Source organism: Chelon labrosus, assembly GCF_963514085.1.
Source record: "Chelon labrosus genome assembly, chromosome: 21".
NCBI classification, from domain to species: domain Eukaryota; kingdom Metazoa; phylum Chordata; class Actinopteri; order Mugiliformes; family Mugilidae; genus Chelon; species Chelon labrosus.
The window spans coordinates 23,801,643-23,825,331 of NC_140354.1; the positions used below are offsets into that span (position 1 = coordinate 23,801,643).

The 23,689-nt window shown below is 45.3% G+C and overlaps 4 protein-coding genes across 7 annotated transcripts; 2 read left to right on the top strand and 2 right to left on the bottom strand.

Moving 5' to 3' along the window:
- Positions 1–502: 502 nt before the first annotated feature.
- Positions 503–2,255, top strand: aspdh (aspartate dehydrogenase domain containing; the record flags this gene model as incomplete). The annotated part of the gene is made up of 7 exons (XM_084570201.1): positions 503–557; positions 653–797; positions 891–975; positions 1,141–1,290; positions 1,368–1,591; positions 1,673–1,812; positions 2,218–2,255. 7 exons carry the CDS (start codon positions 503–505, stop codon positions 2,253–2,255), a joined length of 837 nt encoding a protein of 278 aa, XP_084426327.1.
- A 158-nt stretch (positions 2,256–2,413) lies between these two features.
- Positions 2,414–8,989, bottom strand: gys1 (glycogen synthase 1 (muscle)). Of its 4 annotated transcripts, none has more exons than XM_084570198.1 (16): positions 8,630–8,989; positions 6,741–6,859; positions 6,465–6,646; positions 5,942–6,133; positions 5,643–5,828; positions 5,419–5,563; positions 5,216–5,333; positions 5,007–5,127; positions 4,828–4,934; positions 4,682–4,741; positions 4,400–4,592; positions 4,169–4,295; positions 3,992–4,087; positions 3,742–3,905; positions 3,575–3,655; positions 2,414–3,500 (listed from the first exon to the last, which is right to left on the bottom strand). In XM_084570198.1, exons 2-16 carry the CDS (start codon positions 6,856–6,858, stop codon positions 3,237–3,239), a joined length of 2,154 nt encoding a protein of 717 aa, XP_084426324.1. In that variant the 5' UTR covers position 6,859; positions 8,630–8,989; the 3' UTR covers positions 2,414–3,236. The 4 variants fall into 4 exon arrangements, with proteins under 4 accessions (XP_084426324.1, XP_084426325.1, XP_084426322.1 ...); XM_084570199.1 differs by having other exon boundaries at positions 2,414–3,482; positions 6,741–6,981; XM_084570196.1 differs by having other exon boundaries at positions 6,741–6,981.
- Positions 8,990–9,892: 903 nt separating this feature from the next.
- Positions 9,893–18,734, top strand: pold1 (polymerase (DNA directed), delta 1, catalytic subunit). Its single transcript, XM_084570195.1, has 27 exons — positions 9,893–10,012; positions 11,158–11,346; positions 11,496–11,609; positions 11,787–11,927; positions 12,038–12,163; positions 12,395–12,560; positions 12,869–12,983; positions 13,058–13,187; positions 13,285–13,451; positions 13,541–13,645; positions 13,737–13,877; positions 13,968–14,078; positions 14,561–14,752; positions 14,838–14,926; positions 15,012–15,128; positions 15,261–15,374; positions 15,482–15,629; positions 15,746–15,841; positions 15,947–16,084; positions 16,173–16,348; positions 16,432–16,584; positions 16,682–16,784; positions 17,192–17,324; positions 17,441–17,554; positions 17,637–17,689; positions 17,792–17,889; positions 18,299–18,734. Exons 2-27 carry the CDS (start codon positions 11,160–11,162, stop codon positions 18,384–18,386), a joined length of 3,315 nt encoding a protein of 1,104 aa, XP_084426321.1. The 5' UTR covers positions 9,893–10,012; positions 11,158–11,159; the 3' UTR covers positions 18,387–18,734.
- A 98-nt stretch (positions 18,735–18,832) lies between these two features.
- Positions 18,833–22,065, bottom strand: LOC311506294 (GTPase KRas). The gene is made up of 5 exons (XM_084570202.1): positions 21,783–22,065; positions 21,528–21,640; positions 20,422–20,600; positions 19,489–19,648; positions 18,833–19,394 (listed from the first exon to the last, which is right to left on the bottom strand). The coding sequence occupies exons 2-5, from the start codon at positions 21,636–21,638 to the stop codon at positions 19,281–19,283; spliced, it is 564 nt and encodes a 187-aa protein (XP_084426328.1). The 5' UTR covers positions 21,639–21,640; positions 21,783–22,065; the 3' UTR covers positions 18,833–19,280.
- Between the last annotated feature and the right edge of the window lie 1,624 nt (positions 22,066–23,689).

The window sequence follows — 23,689 nt, forward strand, 5'->3', positions numbered from 1 at the left end:
CGAGCACGGCTGGAGTTTTAGAAAATAATTCTTTTAAACATCTAAACCTTGTAGTTGAGACAGAAAACACTCATTTATCTGCATTTATGTCTCCATCATTTAATTATTTCATTATTTGCCAGTTAATATATAATGTATGTCTATATACAGGATGGTAAAGGAAACATTTCCAAAAACAAACAGCACCTACGCTTTAAAATAGCCTCAGAGGAGCAGCTGTTTAAAGGAACACGTCGTCACAGAGCACGAATGAAGGAAATAATTCATTTATGGTTCCAGTTCTAGATAATGGGTCAGACGTCTGAGGTCAAGTTGATGCAGGAGGATCTTCAGCAATGATTAACCTCTCTGAGTCACACTTTGTACTCTGCTTTCCCACAATCCCCGGGGCCGTCGGCTTGGCTGTTGCTCTAGAGTGTGGGAGACGCGGCGACGGAGGGAAACCGGGTGAGGAGGAGCAATAAATGGAAGAAGTGAGACTGAATTTATCTCTGAACAAGACATGGCAACCAGCTCTTCCTCCCGGAGGATCGGAGTTGTAGGATTTGGTCATCTAGGTCTGAACTCCCTTCTTCCACATAAACACACTCTTTTAATGTATTATGTACTGACAGCGTGTGTGTGTGTGTGTGTGTGTGTGTGTGTGATTCAGGGCAGTACCTGGTGGAGAGGATCCTCAAAGACGGACCTGCTCATGGTTTGACTCTGGCTTTCGTCTGGAACAGAAATCCTGACAAACTCAGAGATTCAGTTCCTGCTGAGCTCGTGCTGACGGAGCTGTCGTCCTTTGCAGAAAGGTGCAACATTAACCCACAGCACAGCGTCAACTTCATGTTCTCTCACCTCAGAAATGCTTTAACGTGTGTGTGTGTGTGTTTATTTTATTACAGGAGATGTGATGTGATTGTTGAGGTGTGCCATCCTCACATCGTGAAAGAATTTGGGCTCCGGTTCCTTTCTCATTCTCATTTTATGGTGAGGCTCTCTTTGTGTTTTTATAATTTGGATTAATCTATAATTTAAAGAAACAAATATATAATAAGTAGAGAGACGACTAGATGTTGGAACCATCTGCTCTGCAGGTCTTTAATTAGTCTCCATGTCTTTATTGTTGAAGTGACGTTCTGTGCCTCCTCTCAGGTGGGCTCTCCGTCTGCGCTGTCCGATCCAGATCTGAACCAGCAGCTGCGTCAGGCGTCCCAGCAGCATGGGAGGACCCTCTACGTCCCCAGCGGTGCGTTATGGGGAGGCCAGGACATCCAGAGGCTCAGTGACAGCGGCTCATTGAAGGTAACACTGAGGCAGAGCAGGTGCTGCTGAGTCCACCCGTCCTCTCTGGTCTCATTCAGGCTCTTCTCTCTTCTCAGGCTTTGTTCATAAGAATGTCCAAACATCCGTCCTGCTTCCGGCTGACAGGAGACGTCCTGGACGGCTGGACGGAGGGGGAGGGCAGGCGGGTTCTATTCAGAGGCTCGGTGGCAGACCTTTGCCCCCTCGCTCCTAACAACGTCAACACCATGGCAGCAGCAGCCGTGGCAGCGGGAACGCTCGGCTTCTCCGGCGTCCAGGGGGAGATCGTGTCAGACACGGCGTGAGTCTCCATAAAAACCTCAGTCAGTCCTTCACACCTTCACACCGGCCCCAATCAGACAGTTTCATGTTCCTGCTGCAGGCTGAGGGACTACCATGTGGTGGAGGTGGAGGTGACCGGACCGGATGGCTTCTCAGTGCACACAGTGAGGAGGAACCCAGCCAGACTCGGGGCTGTGACTGGCAGCGCCACGTACAACTCTTTCTGGAACAGTTTACTCTGTGAGTCCAAACGCTGAAGCTGCATGAGGCGTCTCAAGAATTCATTACAGATCTAAAACAAAGCTGAGACAAACTCATCTGGACTTGTTGTGTTGGCGTCAGATTTAAAAAATAATGAATAAATGTCAAAATTTGGTAAAAAGTACACACCTTTGCCAAATATGATACACTGCTAAGTTATCAACATAATTAACTGGCAAAGGAAACTTTTAAATGCAAAATCTTAATCTGAATAGGCAGCTTTAAACTAAACGTACACTCCTGTAACATGTCTAACTCTATACTTATTCTGCTGCTTGGTGTTTGCAGGGTGCACTGAAAAACAATCACGCAGTACGTTATGAAATCAAGTGAATCAGACTCCTGGCTCTGAGATGCTCATTTAAACCTCTTTGTTCTCCTCAGTTTGCGAAGGTCACGGTGGCAGAGTTTACTTGTGCTGAAGGAGGATTACCGTCGACGTAAGAAGAGGATCCTGCTGCAGCATTCCTCATAAATGAGACGCTTTCTGGTGGATGAGCTGGATCCCTGCGTCAGTATGTTACAGAGGTTCAATAAACTACAGGAGCACAAAGAAACGAGAGCCAGGGTTCATCTGTAAAACACTTGAAGTTATATATATATATATATATATATATATCAACTTTATTAGAAGTTCATCTGGTGCAAGATTATAACAAATGATATAACTCTTACAGGGAGTGAATGCGCCTGTTTAAACACTGGGAACAGTCGTCCATCTGAAAACACACTAACACTGTCCTGACTAATAAATCCATGCTGCTGTAAACCAACGGTGAGTGATCTGCACACACACAGGGAGAGAGACACAGTAAGGCCTGGAAACCAAATGAGAACACACCTGTCAGTGTGTGTGTGGGGGTGTGTGTGTGTGCACGTGTGTGTGTGTGTGTGCGTGTGTGTGTGCTCTGCAGCTTGTCTCCATTCTGGGACGTTTCGTGGTGAACAAGGCGTTTTAAAAAGCAAGAGAACGCTACAAGAAGAAGGCGGCGGTGTTTGAAGAGATGCATTGTCGTCACACGAGTAGAAAGGATGCTACGTCTGAAAGTTTCACAGGAAAACGTGTAAAGCTGGTGAAAAGCAGGATCGTGTTATTCTCCCACCTTTGAATCAAGTAAAAAACAAAAACCTGTATTTGCTACGCTGTGTCTAATTCAGTGTTAGTACCCTAGAAAATCCAGCAACCCTGATTTATTTGACTCTTTCTAGCTGCTGCTCTGCTGGAGCAACTGAAACCAACTAACACAGATCTACGTTTAAAAAGTCTGAGGTACGCACAGGTTGGGAAGACACTGACAGTGATATTGAATTCTTTCACACAACTGCAAGGCTCATCTGAAAGGTTTGGAGTACGCTGGCGACACACATAAAGTTTCACTAGTGGCGTTTTAACACGTCCCGTCTCAGTTTTTCTCGCTGGAGACGCTGTCGCTGTTCCCGTTGGACCCGAGGACGGCGGGGGACTTGTTCTTTGAAGGCAGGGTGTACGGCTGGCGGATGTTCACTCTGTCCTTCTCTGCCTCCAGATCCTCGTCGTAGCGCTCGTCTTCTTCGTTGTCTTCGCCCTCGCTGTGGTGTGGGGAGGAGTGGCGGGACAGGGCCGGAGACGGCGGCACGGAGGCCGGCCGGGGGTAACGGAAACCTGCAGCCTGAGAACCACCAAAGATCTGAATATCAGTCAGAGGATGAACAGGTTCCCCTAAAGGGATCACAGAAGAAATAAACCTGAAAGCTGACTTACCGAGCTGGGCTCATTAGGCTCATACATGTAGGAGTCAGGGAAGGCTTTAGCCAGGGCCATGTGACGGGCAGATATATAATACTGAACAGAGAGGAAAAAAAGAAACCATGAAGACGCTGCAGAGACGCTGAACAATCAAAGCTGATCTCTGGGACTCGTGTTCTCACCCGGCCGAGGTATCTCCAGTCCAGGAGGTCGCTCAGACGCTCGGTGCGGTTCCTCTGGATGATCCGCTGGCGACGGCTCTGCTTGCAGAACTGGAACAGGAACGAAGTGAGCTGGTTACAGGACTCGTCGACCCCCCGGTACCTCCGGTCCAGGATGTAAATACCTGCAGAGAGAGAAAGAAAGAAAGGCCGAGTTATTCCAGCTCATCTGTTAATATTTAGAGAATTTAAAAGAGGTAAAGATGAGCACCGTATGCTGAGGGGTCGGCTATGTGCTCCTCCATGAAACAGCCAAAGCCCGACAGGTTAGTGGAGATGGAAGGAATCCCCATGACGGTGCACTCAGCTGATGGATGATAGAAACATAGATATCCAGATATATTAACATTTTTCTATTTTGTAAATGATCATCACGCTGGAGTCATACCTGGTGTATAGCCCCAAGGCTCGTAGTAAGAAGGGAAGACACCGAGATGGCAGCCTCTGACAAACTCCTCATAATCCATAGGAAGTAGAGGAGAGGTGGAGGAGAGGAACTCTGGATGGAAGATGATCTGACGGAGGGAGAAGCCAGAAACATGAGCCTTCACTGAAACCTGCTGCAAATCATCCTGAACCTCCTCTACCCCCCGACGGATCAACAGAGCTCCAGACCCACCTTGACCCGGTCTGCAGAGCTGTTGAAGAGGCCGATGCGACGGACGCAGTTGAGGATGGGGTCGCTGCTGTCCTCCAGCATGTTGTGGGTGCAGATGGGAGGCTGACACTGTCTCTGGGTGGCAAAGATGGCTCTCTTCATGATGGTGAAATCCTCTTTGTCCAGCATCTTGGCCACGTCCGGCAGCTGTCCACTGAGGAAAAGAGTTTGCTTAATTCAGAGCGGATGTCAAAGGTGGACAGAGACTCGTTTTGTTATGAGACACATTACTGTTGAACTTACACCAGAAGAGACTCGTAGAGTTTCTTCCCGAAGCGTTCCTTCACAGTCTGAGCCGTATCCCTGTCAGGGGAAGAAAGATAAAGTTGAAATGAAGATGTCTCAGTGTCAGAATAAACAGTTTACGTCTCCATCTTGTGAGAACTCACCACAGCTGCTTCCTGACCGCTTGGCCCTTCAGTGTCTCCACGTTAAAGTTGTTAGTCCTAGCAGGCATGATGAAGAACGCGATGACCGTCACGTCGCTGTGGTTGACCTGTGACACAAACACCAGTTATTCTCCTCCTCCCTCCTCTTCCCCCTTCCTCCTCCCTCCTTCCACACTTACTCTGAGCAGATAGTTGAGTCTGGCTAAAGCCTCCAGGAAGATGTCGGCTCCTTTGTTGGAGAACTCATACCTCCCGGCGATGAAGAGGAACAGACACTTGTCCAGGTCGAAGTCAAGGTGTCTGAAGGTGGAGACAAGCACAGATGAACTCACGTTTCATTCTACTCTACAGGACCTGACGGCTGCCGTGCTGCGTTTCGTGCTCTGACCCGTAGAAGTGTCCCCTGACGAACTCCTGGATCCGGTTCTTGCTCTGAGCGTGGAGGTTCTGGAACTCGTGCACGGCTGAGAACTTCTTCACGTTGAGCCCGTTGGGAGTGACGACGTCTGCGAGAGGAGGGAGAAAGAGAAAAGTGAGAGGTTCTGTCTCAGCCCTGTGACGTTCATGCATCGATTCACCTCCTCCTCGTACCTGGCTTCCTCTTGAGGAGGTGCTCGGCCTCGATGGCTGTGATCTGTGACACGGTGGTGAAGACGTGGGCGCAGTGGCACGCCGCCCGCTCCAGACAGTAGCGGTGGTAGATCTGACGGTCGCCGGCTTCTTTATCCACGTTGAACTAGACAAACAGGAACAGAGTCGGTTTACAACGGAGTCGATTCTAAAAATAAAAACCATCTGATATCTAATCTATTCACCTCTGCAAGGTTGTTATAGAAGTCCACACTTCCAGCACACAGGTAGCGTCCCAGCAGCGTAGCATGAGTGGTGAAGATTGTGGCGACGGGTAACTGTCTGTGTCTGCACAGCACCAGTCCCAGGCCGGCCAGCCACTCATGGAAATGGGCCACAATGTGTGGAGGCTCCTCACTCTGGGCTGCGTACTGCAACATGAATTAAACACAGAACACTGGGTGGGTTTCTGCTCCGTTCCAGCAGCATCACGACCGCTCTTCTTCCTGAACATCCAAATCAAATCCCAGTTTGAGCCACTGACCTCCCCCAGGAGCCAGGCCGTCAGGAAGCCGAACAGCACGGCGTCGTTGGCCTCGCGGTCGAACCAAGGCACGCCGATGGCGCACAGGTCCCACAGCTCGCTCTTCCAGCGGTCCAGAGACCAGGCGGTGAAGGCGACATCGATCAGAACCACGTAGGGGCTGCCTTCAATGAGCCAGCGGCCGAAGTAGACCTGGGAGAAAACATTGTTCTTCTTTAAAATTAGATTTTGTGTGAGATATTTGAGGAGTTGCAGCTCCTGGTTTTATATCTGTGTATGTTACACATCATAATAAGAGTAGAAATAACTAGAACATGTTTAAAGAAAGTTTCTGTCTCTTTAAATCACTCCTATCCTTGACCTATACTTCCACAGGGAGAGTGACGCAGCACAAAGCATTACAAGCATCGCACTCGCTCGTCTATTTCTGGACTGTGTCTGTGTGAAAGAGACAGAGAGACATTGATACAGCCTCTAACCTTTGCGTGGAAATGTCACCGGGTTTGGAGCAGTGTGGTAGTACCTTACACCCACTGGCGTTCATCTTGTCAATGGTCCTCTTCAGCACGGGGTTGGTGGGCTCGATCAGCTCCACCTGAGTGCGCACGTTGCTCTCCACGTAGGGGCCCACCAGGAAATAGTTCTCCCCCCATTCCTCCGCGGTCAGACGGGCTTTGGTCTGGATGACGGTGTAGATGCCTCCGACTGCAGGAGTGAGCCACACGAGACAAACATGTGAAGAGATGTTTGATTTCTATTTATAGCATACGAGTTTAGCATCATTTAAATAAAGGCCCACCTTTGTTAGCCACCTCCCAGGCTATTTCAAAAAGAACAGCATCCTCCAAATCAAACTCCTCGTCCCACTCCTCCAGGCCCGAGAGGGACGTGACGGACAGGCTGCGAGCCAGCGGCATGCTGGGTAAACACACAACACACTCGGCTCAGGTGATACACTCTGTGTCCAGCTCAGGTTTCAAGGGTTCAGGACGGCTTTAGGAGCGCATGTGTGCAGCAGGATGTTAAACCTGGAAAACAAACTAACATGGCGGGAGAACAGAGACACAGTTGAAAACCTGTTGGAGAAACTCTATTTTAAATCAGATTCAAGCTTTAAAGATGTTTTTGCTTTGAACTACGACACTATATAAACCCCTCAGGTCACCGGTTAGATTTATTTTGCAAGAAGTCGCACAGTTTACACAAAGAAACTTAAGAGGCAGTGGAATATATATATATAAATAGAATAACTGTACTAGTTTTTTCCATATGCACAACTTTCTACAGCTTTAGGTACTTTCCAGATTACATTTAAATCTGAGGTTTTCTAACAATCTGAAGGATTAGAGTCTCTCTCCTACTCCTAACGTTTTACAACCCAGCAATGCTACAAACAAACCTTCAAAAACTATATAAAGTTGTTAAATTAGCTCAGTTTTAAACGTCTGCTGCAGTAATATTCATCCACAAACTATATCCACAAGTACTTTTATATGTTACCATATTTATTATTATATTTCCTGATAATCAACACTTTAATTTAAGGTTTTTAGCTGGATTTGTGCTCGTAATGGAGTATTTCTACATTTCAAGTAAAAACTGGGTTTTGTGCACAAGTGACACTTAATAAGTGACACATTTAAAAAGAGTACCTTCCTCTTGACCAATATTTCCACACACACCTGTAAGAAAACGCCATGTTATCAATGGAACACACACACGCCCCGTTACACAACTCCCTGCCTTCACAACTTTCCTTTTTTTAACACTTTCAACACCTTCTCTTCTTCAGCTCTGTGCCAACTTCATCAGTTTATTTCGGACACGCCAAACTAACCATGTGCAGCGCTGACGGCCTCAGTGTGTGTGTGTGTGTGTGTGTGTGTTGGGTTCCCGCTTGTAGAAATGTTGTAACGTCCCGTCTGAATGAGGGGAGTGGCATGAGAAACGATGCAGAGATAAAGGAAGCGTGATTCATGTATAAACTTGATCCTGTCTCTTTCTACATGTTGTAATCATGAGTGGGAACCCACTGGTCTACAACCTCCAGCTCTGATGTTTCTTACTCTGCTGCTCATCATTTAGTTTGTGTGATGAACTGATGATGACAGAAGCACAACCTGGTTAGGGAGTGACAAATCAAGCATCCTCTTCTACATTAGAGTAGCTGAATTCTGCAGGATATCACTAGCTTTACATCTTTAAAGCTGGAGGGGAATTAAACTTGTGATCAAACACAGACTGAACTTTCTCTGGGACCCTGTGGGACCCTCTGGGACCCTGTGGGACTCCTTCTGTCTCTCTGTGGTCTCCATCTGCGTCATGTTACGGATGGTTTCTAATGAAACATGAACATTAACCGGTTTAAACCGTCTCCGTGACCTTCATCACGTCCGCCTCCTTCCTGGATCTAAACACCGAGCAGCAGGCCGGGCCCTGACGGGACGGACATCATGCTCCAGAGCAGCCTCTTCCACGGACGTGCCCACGGCCACGGACGCCGTTCCACGCCGCTGTCAGTGTTTCTGGTGAGTTGCAGAGTGAACGTGACATCCAGCACCTACTGCAGAGCGGCGGCCGCGGAAACGCGCACGGAGAGGACACGGCGTCCGGATGCGCGCAGGCTCCACAGGAACTCAGCGGTTTGATTTTAAAGTGTGTTTGATAAAATAGAGGTTTAACACTCACCCTTCGGCTTTGCCCCAACTTCACGAAGATGAAGTGCACATCAACAGCTGTGGCAGTCAATCCATGGGAGAAGGAAGAGAGAGAGACAGAGAGAGAGAGAGGAGAGAGAGAGGAGGGGGGCGGCGGCCTCGGTTAAATGTCAGCCATTCACATTGGCGTGGTGCGTTCGCTGTCACGCTCTGGGATGGGACATGCAGAAGGAAGGGTGGTCTCCTGTTGCTTTATTCATGAGCTCCGTTACCGGGGAGCCTCCTCTCCGTCTCCGCCTCTTCACATGACGTGAAGGGAACTGGGTGTTTTCCTCCACGCAGGGACGCAATTGGCTGAGCAGGAGTGGAAGGGTGTCAGTGGTTGGTGAGATCTCAAACCATCCACACAAAAGAGGGGTCTCTGTGGGTCTCTGTGGGTCTCTCCTTCCTCACATGAGGAGGGAGAAGAGCAGGAGTTATTTATAATGGTTCCTGGAGCAGGTCTGAAAATACGGTGACATTAAGACTGTCACATGTCTCTGATCTGTCCCACAGTGACTCAGGCCCCCGATCTGCACCAGCTTTAATTACAATGTCCTTTATTTCACCAGAGAACCCAATACACACTTCACATCAGAATCAGAATCAGCTTTAATTTACATTTAATACATTTAATAAAAACTGATGTTAATAGTAAACAGCTGATCTAAGAGCTATAATTACATCTGAAAACAAGTCAGCTCATCACATGATGTGTGATGTCTGATCAACAACCAAAATACAGATTATATTTTCACTTTACGATCACGTCTGATGTAGAAAGAAGCAAATCCTCACATTATAGTACACAACATTAAATATTAACCGTTAAATATCAATTAATATTAAATGTTTGTAATATTTTGCCCTGAAAAACAAGTGATGATTCAGAAATGTGAATAAATTAATGGATCTGTTGCAAAATACATATTAAACGAACCAAAAATAAATAAATGCATCTTAATTAAATAACAATAAAAAATATTCTGGTACATACAATCTATATAATATGTAATTTATCTATATATGGGAAGATTTCTTTATGACTGAAAACAGATTTTAGTTAAAAATAAAATAAAATAAAATAAAATAAAATAAAATAAAGCCTCTCTGTCTGGCGGGGTTTTGCCTGACGTCATTTTGCCGCGAACGCACGGTTCTCTTCTTCTACAAGGTATTGTCATTCCCTCGCTCTACTTCCGCTTCATCGCAGCTGCACTTCCGCACTTTTCTGTGTCGTCACTGTCCTCTCCTTCGCCATTGGACGCGGTTATCAGAGCGTAAAGCTTTTCCGCGCTTTCGTCGAATTAAAAAGCCGAGTGGCGGGAGCTGTTGTCAGCCGGGGTCCGCCGTCGTCGAGAGGAAACTTTTATAGGTATCGATAAGTTGTTTTATTTAATAAAAGCATCCATTAACTGTTGACCTGACGGAGATTCACAGATCAATACTTCACCTTGGTGAGATTAGCCGTGGCGCGAGACCTCCGTGTGTTTACATGACAGGTTGCTAGCTAACAGCTTTAGCTCGTTGCACACTAGTTTAGAGAGCTTGTCTTAAAACGTAGCCGCTTCATTAATGAGCCTGAAATGTTTTAAAACTTCCATATAAATGTAGAGAGAACAATATTAAAGTGAGTTAAACTGAACAGCATCGATAAGTTTGGGACGACAGTAGCTAGCTAGCTGCAGTGAGTTGAGAAGCTAACAGAGAAGCTAGCAGCTCTGATCTCAGCCTGTTTGCTTTCAGCTTTGACATGTGGCTGCTTGTGTTTCGTTTCTTATGTTGTCATGTTTTGTTTTCGTTCTTTTTGCACCAGAATAAACCATGAGCCCTTAATCATAAACAGTTTGTGTTGTTAGTTAGTTTACTGCAGAGAAAGTTCACTTATTTACATATTCACTGAGGACAGGATTGAGTTGTTTGCATGCAGGACACACCTGCACAGTAGTTCTGTTGTCTTGACTTATTCTGGATATATTTAAGGTTTATGTCAGTCAGTATAACTTTCATTCCTTTGTGATAATCTTCCCTAAGAGAAGATAATATTAGATAATATTAGATGTACCTTTATTTATCCCCTGGAGGTGGAAATATAAGACGCATTTAGACAACATGATGCAGAGCAATTGAATAAAATACAGGAATATCTGTACCTGTATGTGTCAGGATAATAAAAATGTACTTTCCTTTTTTGTTTTACTTTATATGTGAAACATCTGGTGCAGCTGTATGCAAAATAAAAAGGGAAGAAAAGCAAAAACTGTATAAATGTTCAGGATTCAGTGTTTACAGCAGCTGTGGTGCATGTTTTGAGTCAGTGCTGGCTTCTGCTGGCAATAAATGAGCTACCCCCTTCAAGTTTACATGTTTTTCTTGGTTATACATTTATACTGGCTGCAGGTACAAAAATATATTTCACTGTGCATCGTACTATGTATAACTGTAACTGTGCATGTGACAAATAAAAGCGATCTTGTCTTAAACGTGACCTCCCATCTCCCTCCCTTAATCGACTTGTAGACATGGAGTTTAAACGACGCAATGGCGGCCCTCTCTCGGGCGGCGCGCCACAAGCCAAACGGGGCAAAGCGGCCGGCGAATTGGAGGACAGTCCGTCGCAGTTCGAAGAGGAGCTGTCGATGTTTGACGACGCAGAGATGGACGCAGAGGACATGGAGGGACAGGCAGGACATGATGTTATTCCCGTAGGTGAGTGATGCACTGATAAAGACCATCAAGGCTCAACTGGTTCTTCAGTCATTTGTGCAGTAAATAATAAGAGGAGCTAGTTCACCATCTCACCCACTGAGAATATAAATCATGTTTTTAATCTGTGTCTTACCCCCGTCTCCTGTCAGGTGACCTTTTCTCAACAGACCTTAACCCCCGCTGGCGGCGGCCTCATGCTCCTCCTCTGGACCCATCATCTGATGCTCTGGTGTTCCAGCAGATTGATCTGGACTATTATTTAGGTAAATATCAAACAGAACCCTTTTATTGTTCTGCCACAGATTTTACAGTTTGACCTCCTGCACCATTAAGTGTTCCCTCAGGGTTTTCTCGGCCCCTTTGCTTCTTGGATCATATTTCACACTCCTTATGTGAGAATAGATGAATTTAGGTTGTTTTTCCACTCTCGTGTTTTACAGGGGCAACGGTGTCTGGCATGCCTGGGCAGTCACAGGGAAAAGTTCCAATCATCCGGATGTTTGGAGTAACAGACAGTGGAAACAGTGTGTGCTGTCATATCCACGGATTTGCTCCTTACTTCTATGTTCCTGCACCAAATGGTGAGTTTTCTTCCTCATTGTTAACACTTGTCTGATGAGTCTGATATTTGCTTCTGCTCTGTAATTATTTAATCATTCTCAATCTCAATTCCTTTGCGTCACCTGAAAAGGCTTCACATCTGATTACCTGGGTGAGTTTAAAAGGGAGCTGAACAACGCTGTGCTGAAGGACATGCGCAGCAACAAGGACAACATCTCCGTCACGGTGCTGGCTGTGGACATCACGCGAAAAGAGAGTGAGTACACGTGATGTTTAAATGCTGCCAAGAGGTTTTTTTTTTTTATTCAGTCAACAATACAAACAAAATACATGGATCAGCCACATGTCACGACTCATGAGCCTCACAAGAGGGCGCTGTTCTCATGAACATGGTAAACAGGACTCCCTCTGAAGGCAGCAGCCGTATCTGAAGCTGGCCTCCGTGTTAATCATTTTCTTCTTCTTCTTTTTTTTTCCTCCTCCACAGACATGTATGGTTACCACGGGAAACAAAGTATGGACTTCTTGCGGATCACCATGGCGATGCCCCGTCTCATCGCGCCGGCAAAGAGGCTCCTGGAGCAGGGCTTGAAGTTCGGACACTTCTCCCACAACTTCCAGTCCTACGAGGCCAACATAGATTTTGAAATCAGGTGAGTAAAGTTGATTAGTTTTATAAACAGATGATCTACTTATGTGGCGTATTTAAACTAAACAGCTAAATAGAAGGTAATGCATCTTATGTTTTCTGATTATACTTCAGTTTATTTAAATATTTACTTGAGAGTTTATGAGTTTTTCCATTTGCACTGACTCCTACTGACTCTTTCTTTATTACATATTGTCACGTTGCCATAGACTCATTTAAATGTCACTAGTTCTGGTCTGGAGGATGTGCTCAGAGAAACCTGCTTCTTGTTGTTGTTGTTGTTGTTATAATAAATTCCTTTAATGTCGTCAGGTTTATGGTTGACTGTGACGTGGTGGGATGCTGCTGGATTGAACTTCCCAAAGGCAAATACAGATTACGTGAAGAGAAGAGCACGGAGGACATGAACTCTCGGTCCACATCGAAGGTAGGCAAGATTAAACTCTCTACTTCTCTTTTCATATAATTGTAGTTTTCTCAGACCTTGTGTGTGTCCTCCAGGTGTCTCTGTGTCAGTACGAGGTGGACGTGGCGTGGACAGATCTGATCAGTCACCCGGCGGAGGGAGACTGGCAGAGGATCGCACCGCTTCGCGTCCTCAGCTTTGACATCGAGTGTGCAGGAAGAAAAGGTGAGTCTTCATGTTCTCTGGCGTCACTTCAACAGATTATTTAAACTTTAAAGACGAAGGCCTCGTCACAAATTTATCTTTTATTTTTTCTTTCCAGGAATCTTCCCAGAACCGGACAAAGATCCCGTCATTCAGATAGCGTCCATGGTGCAGCGGCAGGGTGAGACGGAGCCCTTCATTCGCACCGTGTTCACTCTTCAGTCCTGCTCCAGCATCGTGGGTTCTCAGATATTCTGCTTCACACAGGAGAAGAAGCTGCTGCAGGTAAATGAGCTCATAGCACACGTCTCCTGCTTGTTCTGCACATGTGATGTTGTGTTTTAATCTGTCCTGTTGTTGTGTCCCCGCTGCAGAGCTGGGCTGAGTTCTTGAGGACGGTGGACCCAGACATCATCACTGGATACAACATCCAGAACTTTGACTTCCCCTATTTACTCAACAGGGCGGCTGCTCTGAAGGTTACACAGACACTTTTATTTATTATTCTTTATAGATGAAGCCTCAATAAATACTGAAGGCTGTTTTGTTTTTGTGTGTGTGTGTGTTCAGGTGGATTACTTTCCCTACCTGGGTCGAGTGCGAGGCATCAAGTCAGTTCTGCGAGACACGAATTTCCAGAGCAAGCAGATGGGACGCAGAGAGAACAAGAGCATCAACATAGAGGGACGAGTTCAGTTCGATCTGCTGCAGGTCAGCACCTCCTCCACTCAAACAACACTCACGCTACTGTACAGATAATAAATAATATGTGGAGGTAAGAACGGTGCGTCTCTCCCCCAGGTTCTCCTCAGAGACTATAAACTTCGCTCGTACTCTCTCAACGCTGTGAGTTTCCATTTTCTGCAAGAACAGAAGGAGGACGTGCAGCACTCCATCATCACTGATCTGCAGGTGAGACACAAACATGAGGATTATTAATCTAAGGCTGCATGTACGTGGACACTAAATAAAATGTGTTAACATGGCCAGAAACATTAATCACTATTAAAGTGGTTCTGCTGCTCAAACCACTTTAGAAGGAGGGTCTGATCTACTGGAGTCTGTTCTCCTCCATGTTAGTGTCCAGTTGTTTTCATCGAAGTCTTCTAAGTAATTTTCATGCTGCGGGCCAGATTAGACCCTCTGACGGGACGTATGTTTGACACCAGTCTTAGAAGACGACCAAGATGTCTCCACGTCTCCATCATCCACATTGATTCCATCTTGGTTCATCTTGTTTTTCTACCTCCATGTCTCTGTCCCTCCTGTTCTCCCCCCGTGGAGTAGACCTGCTCAGAGAGGATGGATTTATTCCAACCGTCCTCCTCAGTCTGTTACCTGAGGCATCTATAGGTGGAGCTAATCACATGTTTTTGTTTTTTGGTCCGTGTCAGAACGGTAATGAGCAGACCCGCCGTCGTTTGGCCGTGTACTGCCTGAAAGACGCCTACCTGCCGCTGCGCCTGCTGCAGAAGCTGATGTGTGTGATCAACTACATGGAGATGGCCAGAGTGACCGGCGTTCCTCTCACCTACCTGCTCTCCAGGGGACAGCAGATCAAAGTCGTGTCTCAGCTGCTGCGACAGGTGACGACGCGGGACACATCCGTGGGTACTGACTGATTTCACACGTTCACATTTGGATGCTGACGTCTCATGTGCTCATGTTTAGGCCATGAAGCAGGATCTGGTCATGCCTGTGATGAAGCCACAGGGAGGAGAGGACTACACCGGAGCTACTGTGATCGAGCCAGAGAAAGGGTCAGTTTACCTGAGTGTTGTTTGAGTCGGTGTGTGTGTGGTAGCTACAGGAGGCTCATATCTCTTCTTCTTCTTCTCTGTGCAGATATTACAGCGCTCCCATCACCACTCTGGACTTCTCCTCTCTGTATCCGTCCATCATGATGGCTCACAATCTGTGCTACACCACCCTGCTGCAGAAAGGCTCCGTGGAAAAACTGAAGTGAGTTTGTCTTTGTTTGTTTGCTGCGAAATAAGTTGAACAAATCATCATTAACTTCAGCTTCTTTAAGCTCATGAATCATCATTATGGGGGTTAATTGCTTAGAAATAACTGAAGTGTCTGTGTCCTCAGTCTGTCCCCAGAGGACTTCATCAAGACTCCAACAGGTGATCAGTTTGTGAAGAGCTCTGTGAGGAAGGGACTTCTCCCTGAGATCCTGGAGAACCTGCTGTCAGCGCGAAAAAGGTTTGAATCGGTTCAGATAAACCCTCAGAGCTGTAGAGTGGAGCCAGGCTGTTTTGTCCTCCTCCTCGTCCTCCTCCTCCTCAGCTGACTCCTCCGTCTGTCCACAGGGCCAAAGCCGAGCTGAAGAAGGAGACGGACCCTTTCAAGAAGCAGGTGCTGGACGGCCGACAGCTGGCCCTAAAGATCAGTGCTAACTCTGTGTACGGCTTCACGGGGGCTCAGGTCGGCAAACTGCCCTGCCTGGAGATCTCACAGGTGAGCTCCTCAGCCGGGACGGGGCTTGTCTCCACTGGACGTCCCGCTGTTGTGCACAGATGTGTTCCCTCTGTTTCTCCAGATAATTTAGTAATGAACTCACTTCTCTCCTCCAGAGCGTCACTGGTTTTGGGAGACAGATGATTGAGCGAACCAAACAGCTGGTGGAGTCCAAGTACACCATCGCAAACGGCTTCCAAGCTGACGCCAAGGTGAGGAGCGCCTCCACTGACACTCACACACACTCTCCTCATGACGTCTAATAAGTCGAAGGTCAGATATTTGTTCCTCTTTGAGTTCTAAGTGTTTGTCTTCAGGTCATTTATGGAGACACGGACTCCGTCATGGTGAAGCTCGGAGTGGCGACGGTGAGCGAGGCCATGGTGATCGGGAGGGAGGCGGCCGAGTGGGTGTCATCTCACTTCACGCCACCCATCAAGCTGGAGTTTGAGAAGGTACCGTTTGATTTCCACCATCAGATCTGAAGGAAATAGAACAAAAAGACGCAGCAGCTCACAGAGTTTATCTGTGTTCCTCCCACAGGTGTACTACCCTTACCTGCTCATCAATAAGAAGCGCTATGCAGGACTGTACTTCTCCTCCAGCGCAGACACTCACGACAAGATGGACTGTAAAGGCATCGAGACTGTCCGCAGAGACAACTGTCCCCTGGTGGCCAACCTCATCAACACCTGTCTGCAGAAGATCCTCATAGACCGGTACAGAGACATCCTCACTGAGCATGCTCACACCTGTTTGTCTTATTCCTCTGTGGGACTGATCTCTAGTGGCGTGTCTTCAGGGATCCTCAGGGTGCTGTGGAACAAACCAAGGAGGTGATCTCAGACCTGCTGTGCAATCGCATCGACATCAGTCAGCTGGTGATCACCAAGGAGCTGACGCGCACGGCTCAGGAGTACGCCGGCAAACAGGCGCACGTGGAGCTGGCAGAGAGGTGGGGTTAATGACTGACCTCCAGAATAACAGTAAAATGATCCAGGTCTGATGATGATGATGATGATGATGATGATGATGATGATGATGATTCACAGGATGAGGAAGAGGGACGCAGGCAGCGCCCCCAACCTCGGAGACCGGGTCCCATACGTCATCATCAAGGCTGCAAAAGGAGCGGCGGCGTACATGAAGTCAGAGGTGCGTTTGATTCTTTAACCTGTCGGTCCCTCTTTATTATTTATGCTTCAATAAAACAACCAGAGAAACCCCCCCCCCCCCGACTAACATGTGTCCTCTAGGAACACACAACCAGTCTTATCATAGAGACGCTGATTAAACTGCAGTAAAAAGACGATGACAAGTCTCATGTTGCTGTTGTTAAATAATAAAAACTTGAATTAGTTGCACAGCGATAAAATAAATGGATGGGCACTAGAAACTACTTCATATCAGGCAGTAAAAAAGTTTAGATTAGAATAAGGAGGAGGAGATATTGCAGCAGAACACCTGCCAGGTAGAGTCCAGCCCCTTCAAGGACCTTTGCTGCTGATGTCATGACGTCATGCTGATTGTTTTAATCCTGATTCTCCCTCCGCTCCGTCCAGGACCCCATCTTTGTGCTGGAGAACAACATTCCCATTGACACCCAGTACTACCTGGAGCAGCAGCTGTCCAAACCCCTGCTGAGGATATTTGAGCCCATCCTGGGAGAGAGCAAGGCGGAGAGCATCCTGCTCAGTGAGTCACAACGAGACAATCACCGTCTTATCTTTATAGGAGTCGGACTCAGAAGAGCTCGTCTCTGTGTAATAAATGGTTTTAGATCTGAGCGCTGTGTTTCATGTGTGTTTCAGAGGGCGACCACACCCGCTGTAAGACCGTGCTGACCTCAAAGATCGGCGGCCTCATGGCGTTTGCTCAGAAGAGAAGCACCTGCATCGGCTGCAAAGCTGTTCTCAAGACGGACGGTGTGTGTCTCCTTACAGCTCATGTGTTTGTTTCCTGCACATGATTAGATATTTATTATAATATGATTTAATTTCTTTGCAGATGCTGTGTGTGATTACTGTAAGAAGAAGGAGTCTGAGCTGTACCAGAAGGAGGTAGGCAGCTTTTTATTTTCTGTTGATTCCCTCATCATCAGAGCTCAGAGCAATGACTCAGCTTGTTGTTGTTGTTGTTGTTGTTGTTGTTGTTGTTTGCAGATCTTTCATCTGAACACGCTGGAGGAGCGTTTCTCTCGGCTGTGGACTCAGTGTCAGCGCTGTCAGGGCTCGCTGCATGAGGAGGTGCTCTGTACCAGGTACGTCCACTGATGACACCGGCCAGGGTTTAGAAAGAAGTCCTTGGGTTAACTCACCACTAAACTGATGCTACTACTGATGACAGAGTTCAGACTCATCCTGACATCAATCATCATCATAGAGTTGAGTCTGCTTTAGTTATTCATCAGCTAACGGTTGCTAACACTTAGCACTGAGGGCAGAACGTTACTGGAAGTCTACCTGCTTTAGTTTTAGACACATGCTAGCTGTTAGCATCATCTGGATTAGTCCAGATACTATTTTTAATTGTTAAAAAGTGTGCATCTTATTTAAATCATTCAAACACTCCCCAGCCTCCTGGTTCAGGCTTTTTCACTCGTTTTCTTTCTTCTAAATGAAGATGAATGTAAACATTAAAGTGAACTCCTCCTCCTCGCTCCTCCACAGCCGGGACTGTCCCATCTTCTACATGAGGAAGAAGGTTCAGAAAGACCTGGACGATCAGAGCAAGCTGGTGTCTCGATTTGGATGGTGAAGGCGTCTCCGCTGACTTCCGTCCTCCCTCCATGTTTTCTTGTAAAAATGCATATACGTCACTATTTCTATGTTTTCTCACATCGAGTAAAATCTGTCTTTTTAATAAAATAAATGAATAAAAGCAAGAAGCAGTCTGTTCTGGTTATTACTCACTGAATAACTGGGACCTGGACGTCTGTTCACTCATCTTAATTTAACATCAAAGCTGTTTGACACTCGTTTATGATCACGTTCTGTCAAACCTCATCAACCACATCTCTTCCTCTCTACTGACGTGGTCTCAAGAAGGAGACGAAAGACACGTCCTCCTCTTTGAACCTCCACAGCAGATCAGTTCAAATCAAATCCAGTCTTTCAACCTTTTAACACACGTGTATGTTTAATATTGTGTTGTTGAACAGTGCTACTACATTCAGTCCAGGTGACGACAGAGGCTGCAACACGTATCTGACAGCGTTTTTATTAATGCAGACGTTTCAGAACTGGTTAATGTACAAAAATAGAAATCCATGACACCTTTAACGTGACGGCAGTGAATGAAAGAGGTTGAACATCCAGCGTCTGATGCCACGACCGTGACTCCAGATTTCCTGCAGCGTTGAACTGAGTCTGATCCTGAATACTGGAGTAAACAGGAAGTGAATAAAGTGCACCTGAAGGCTTTGTTACCGTGGTGATCCTGTAGATGTTGCTAACATGACAACAGATACAAGCAGGGATGAAATGTTTAAAGTGAAATACTGAACAAGTCAAAATACATTTTAATAAAAATCTTAAAACGTGATGAAACTAAAAAGAAGAAATGTGCTGAATTTAGTTAGAAATTAACAATAAACTGTCACAAATGGACTTGTCTGCCTCTGATTGGACGTCTCCGCGGCGACGGGCGCTGCTATAGTATGATGCAGCGTCTCTGAGTGTTCTTCTTGCTCTTCTTGTTGCTGCGGTTGGTCTCCTTGTATTTTCTGATCTCCCTGACTAGTGAGTAGAAAGCTTCCTCCACTCCCTGCAGGACAGAAACAAAACAAAACATTCTCTCACTCAAGAGAAAAGAAGAAACACTTTTTTATTTTATGCTTCAACACAAACCAACTCCTGACCTGTCGGGTTTTAGCGGACGTCTCGACAAACGGGACGCCGTAGCTCCGGGCCAGCTCCTGCGCCTGTTTGCTCTCCACCGTGCGGGAGCTCAGGTCGCTCTTGTTCCCGACGAGCACCATGGGAACGCTGTCGCTGTCCTTCACCCGGTTGATCTGCTCCCTGAGGAGGGAACATCAGAACCATCAGAACCGAAGAAACACGGTCCATGTGACAGGAGGTCAGTCTGATCAGAGATGAAACGTTTCCATGGAGACAAGATCAAATCAAATGATGTGATCAGATGTAAGTGTTTACATCAAGACATCAATCACTACAGAACTGGAGCATCAAGTCTACTGGAAAAGGGGAGGAAGAGAAGAAGAAGAGGAGGAGGAGGAGAGAGCTTCTTTCTCTTAACTTTATTCAAGTTGTTAGTGCTACTGTGCAGCATCAAATCTACTGGAAAAAGAAAAGAAGAAGAAGAAGAAGGGGGACAAGAAAAGAGTCAAAAAATTAGTAGTAGTAGGATGTCCTCCTCCATGTCCTCCTCCATGTCCTGAATGTGTAGTCTTAGAAGACAACCAAGATTCATCTTGTTTTTCTACCTCCGTGTTTCTTTATTTATCAGGGGATGATTAGTAAAGGTTACCATGGTTACCACCAGGTTTTCAATCTGATTATTGGAGGAAAACTTGAATAAACATTCAGACATTTGCTGGCCTACGTTGGCCACCAGATCTCTGCAGCACTAGTTTTCTTGTGCTATATATTTGGTTGAGAACGTGTGACCACAGCTTATCTGCAGATGAGGGTCACAGATAATTAAGAGCGGTTCCTGCTGATCAGGAAATGGCTTATGAGGCGTCAGACTGTCTAAAGCTGCACAGAGACGTCTTCATGTCTCTGCCAACTCACAGACGCGTCCTACAAATAGACAGACTGAACCTCTGTACCTGTACACGTGAACGTCCTCAAACGACTTGCTGTTATTGATGGCGAACACGCAGAGGAAGCCCTCCCCGGTCCTCATGTACTGGTCCCTCATGGCGCTGTACTCCTCCTGACCTGCAGTGTCCAGGATGTCCAGCAGACACGTCTCTCCGTCGATCACCACCTGCTTCCTGTACGAGTCCTGCAGAGACAGAAACGTCTCATCACTTGAACGCTGCATCGTGTCCCAACAGGTCCTCCGCGGCTGGAGGTTCTCTAAAGAACGCCGTGAATATTTTTAAGAGATGATGAATCACAGCATCGACCCGACTTATTTGACACCGTCTGGGGAAAAGATTTACGACTCATTTAAGAGACAAAGTGTTGATGATGGCTACTGACAATAAACAAGTTAACCAGAACCTGAGAGTTCAACTAAATAAATGATTTTGTCTTGTAAAGTTTCTCTACTTAATTCTGTTCCCTAATAACTCTGCACCCTTTTTAACCAGTTCTCATGCTTGTATGTAACCTCTCTCTTTACACTATTATCAGACAGAGGCAGAAAAAGGCCCAAAAGTGAGTTTATTAACTTTAATTTCTCAAGTTTATTGACTGTGACATGATCATGTTTCAGTGAAGCAGCCCCCACAGACTCTAAATGCTTCAAGAAGACTTGAGTCATCTTCTAAATGTTTCTGTTCGACTGTTGGAGGAAGAAACGTTATGTCTGACCACATTCAACCGGCTCCTCCTTTAACCGATCCTCCTGCAGGGATCTGAACAGAGCAGGATGAAGCCTTGTTAGCAGCTTCACCTTACATTTCTCTCCAGCACCTTTTCTGCTGATCCTCTGCTTCTGAAACTGTTTGCAACACAAACCAAGACGGTGACGTAAGTTTGTCTCTTTCTAAAGGTGTTGCATCATTTTACAGTTTGACTGATGATTAACCCTTTTCCATCCAGGTGTGCACGGCCCCTCCTTCATTACACATCACCTGGATCACAGCTGGATCATGTGTCTCCAGAATGTAAACCTTGCTGCACAACCCATCTTTAAATCTTTCATTTTAAACCCAACATTTATTGGGTTTCTCGTGTTTTCCAGCAGGTTTTCCGTTTTGCTCACCTCGATGGTCGGGTCATATTCGTCCACAAAGTGGTTCTGGATGAGCTGGATGGTGAGGGCGCTCTTGCCCACACCTCCAGCCCCGACCACCACCAGCTTGTACTCGGTCATACCTGCGGACAGGAGGACGAAGACAACAGGTGTCATGAGACCGACCCAGATTTATCAGGTGCTTGTTTTAGTTGTCGGTTAAAGCACTTAAACTGATTTGATTTTAAATATTCCAGGTGTTAAAGGTGGTTAAAGAGTTCTTACCTGTGTGAGGACTTTACTTTAACGGAGCTCCGAGTGAATAAATGAGATTAGCATGCTACATAACGTTAGCCTCGGACCATTTCCTTGTTACAAACTCTTCTACAAACTCTTCACGATCTTCCCGCTACTTCCGCTTCTTACTGAAACCAACGTGTCAAGATATAAAGTTTAAAACTGTGAAGCTACAAGTTAAAAATCTAACTTTATGTTATAAATAAATTACGAGCCCGGATGTCTTCCTACTTATTCTCCATTGTGGTTTGGAAGCGGACCGATTTCACGTTAATCCCCTCGTTGAACAACCAATGAAAAGTCGTCTGGGTGACAGACGTGCTAATAGACCAATCACAATGGAACTTTATTTATCAGCCCCGCCCATAGACAGGGAATATGTCCAATCATTAACTTTTATGTTCCTAATTGGGCGTGGCCTCTCAGACAGTTTCCTTCTATTGCAGCTCTTCACTCAAAATGTGTTTAAATTCAAAATTAACTCTTAGTTTGCGTTCATTTAGTTTACCTGTAAAAATATAAAATAGATCAGTTGTTATAATAGTGTATTAATTGTGTATTATTTATTTGTTGTTAAAATTTATATATCTTTTTTAAATCTTTTTTGGGGATACATCTTTATTTTGATGTTTTTTTTAATAACTCTAAACCAAAGCCGAATTGTGTAACTACACTATATAAATACTATACACTTGTTATCCTTGTTTTGTCGTGCTCATTTTATTTAATAAGAATATTTTAATCCTAATTAAGCAGTTTTCTTTCAATAGATTCCAGGTCATGTGGCCCAGTGACACCAAACCAAAGCCGAATTTTAATACAAGACTGGAAAGAGAGATAGAAAGAAAGTTGTTTTGAAAATACAGTACCAGAGCTTTTATTAAACGTATTTAATGTGTCTGAAGTGAAGCTTCTCTTTGCCTGTATTCAGTGATCCATGTCTTCACTGCCCTCTAGTGGTCAAAGCGTGGAACTACTATACTGCGTTAAAGCCGTATTTCCGGTTAACACTTTTCAAAATAATATTTAGAGTTCACATAAAGAACTCAGAATCAAACGGAAGACAATATTGTAGAATATTATAACGAGATGATTGTAGAAACCACACGTTTACCTAAATATTGAAAAACAAATACATTTCAATGCTCTAAAACATCTCGTTCATTATCCTCATTTCCCTTAAATTCTTTTGAAGTTCTTAATATTTTTTTCTGTTCTAACCCGTCCTCTTTTTATATTCATATTTTTTATCAAAATTTCTGTTATTTTTCAATAGATTTGATCTGCGTATTCAGAACCACGTCCCATTACTGCCCCCTTGTGGTCACGTCGAGGAACAACAACTAAACTGGAGACTTGATGTTTTGGGTTATGTTTGATTATAGATAATTATTAAACTGATTATTTTTGGTTTTTTTTATTTGTTATTTTTATGATTTAATTTTTACATATATATTTTCATGGAAAATCATTATATTCATTAAGATTTATTTTTTTAAATCTTCCCTTTTCCCCTCTTTCGCTTCCATGTCATGTGACCCAGTGACTCCAAACCGAAGACAAAATGTGTCACAACGCTGGACAGGTAAGACACAACTCTTTGTGGGTTCTTCTGTTTCATATATTAAAGGTAACATCATCTGATATCTGACATGAGCCAGTGATTCCAGACAGTATAGTTCGTTAAACTTACTGCAGAAGCGCAGTACTACTTCACAGTTGTAGTTTAAAGTAAAGTGTTTTGTTCCTTTTATTACATTATTATATTAAAGATTGAAAAATGCCGGAAATCCTTAAGTTTTACTTATTTTCTAAAGCACTTTTACTTTTTAGTTGATCTGTAGTCAGAATCATGTGTCGTCGGTGCCCTCTTGTGGTCAGAGTGTGGAACTGCA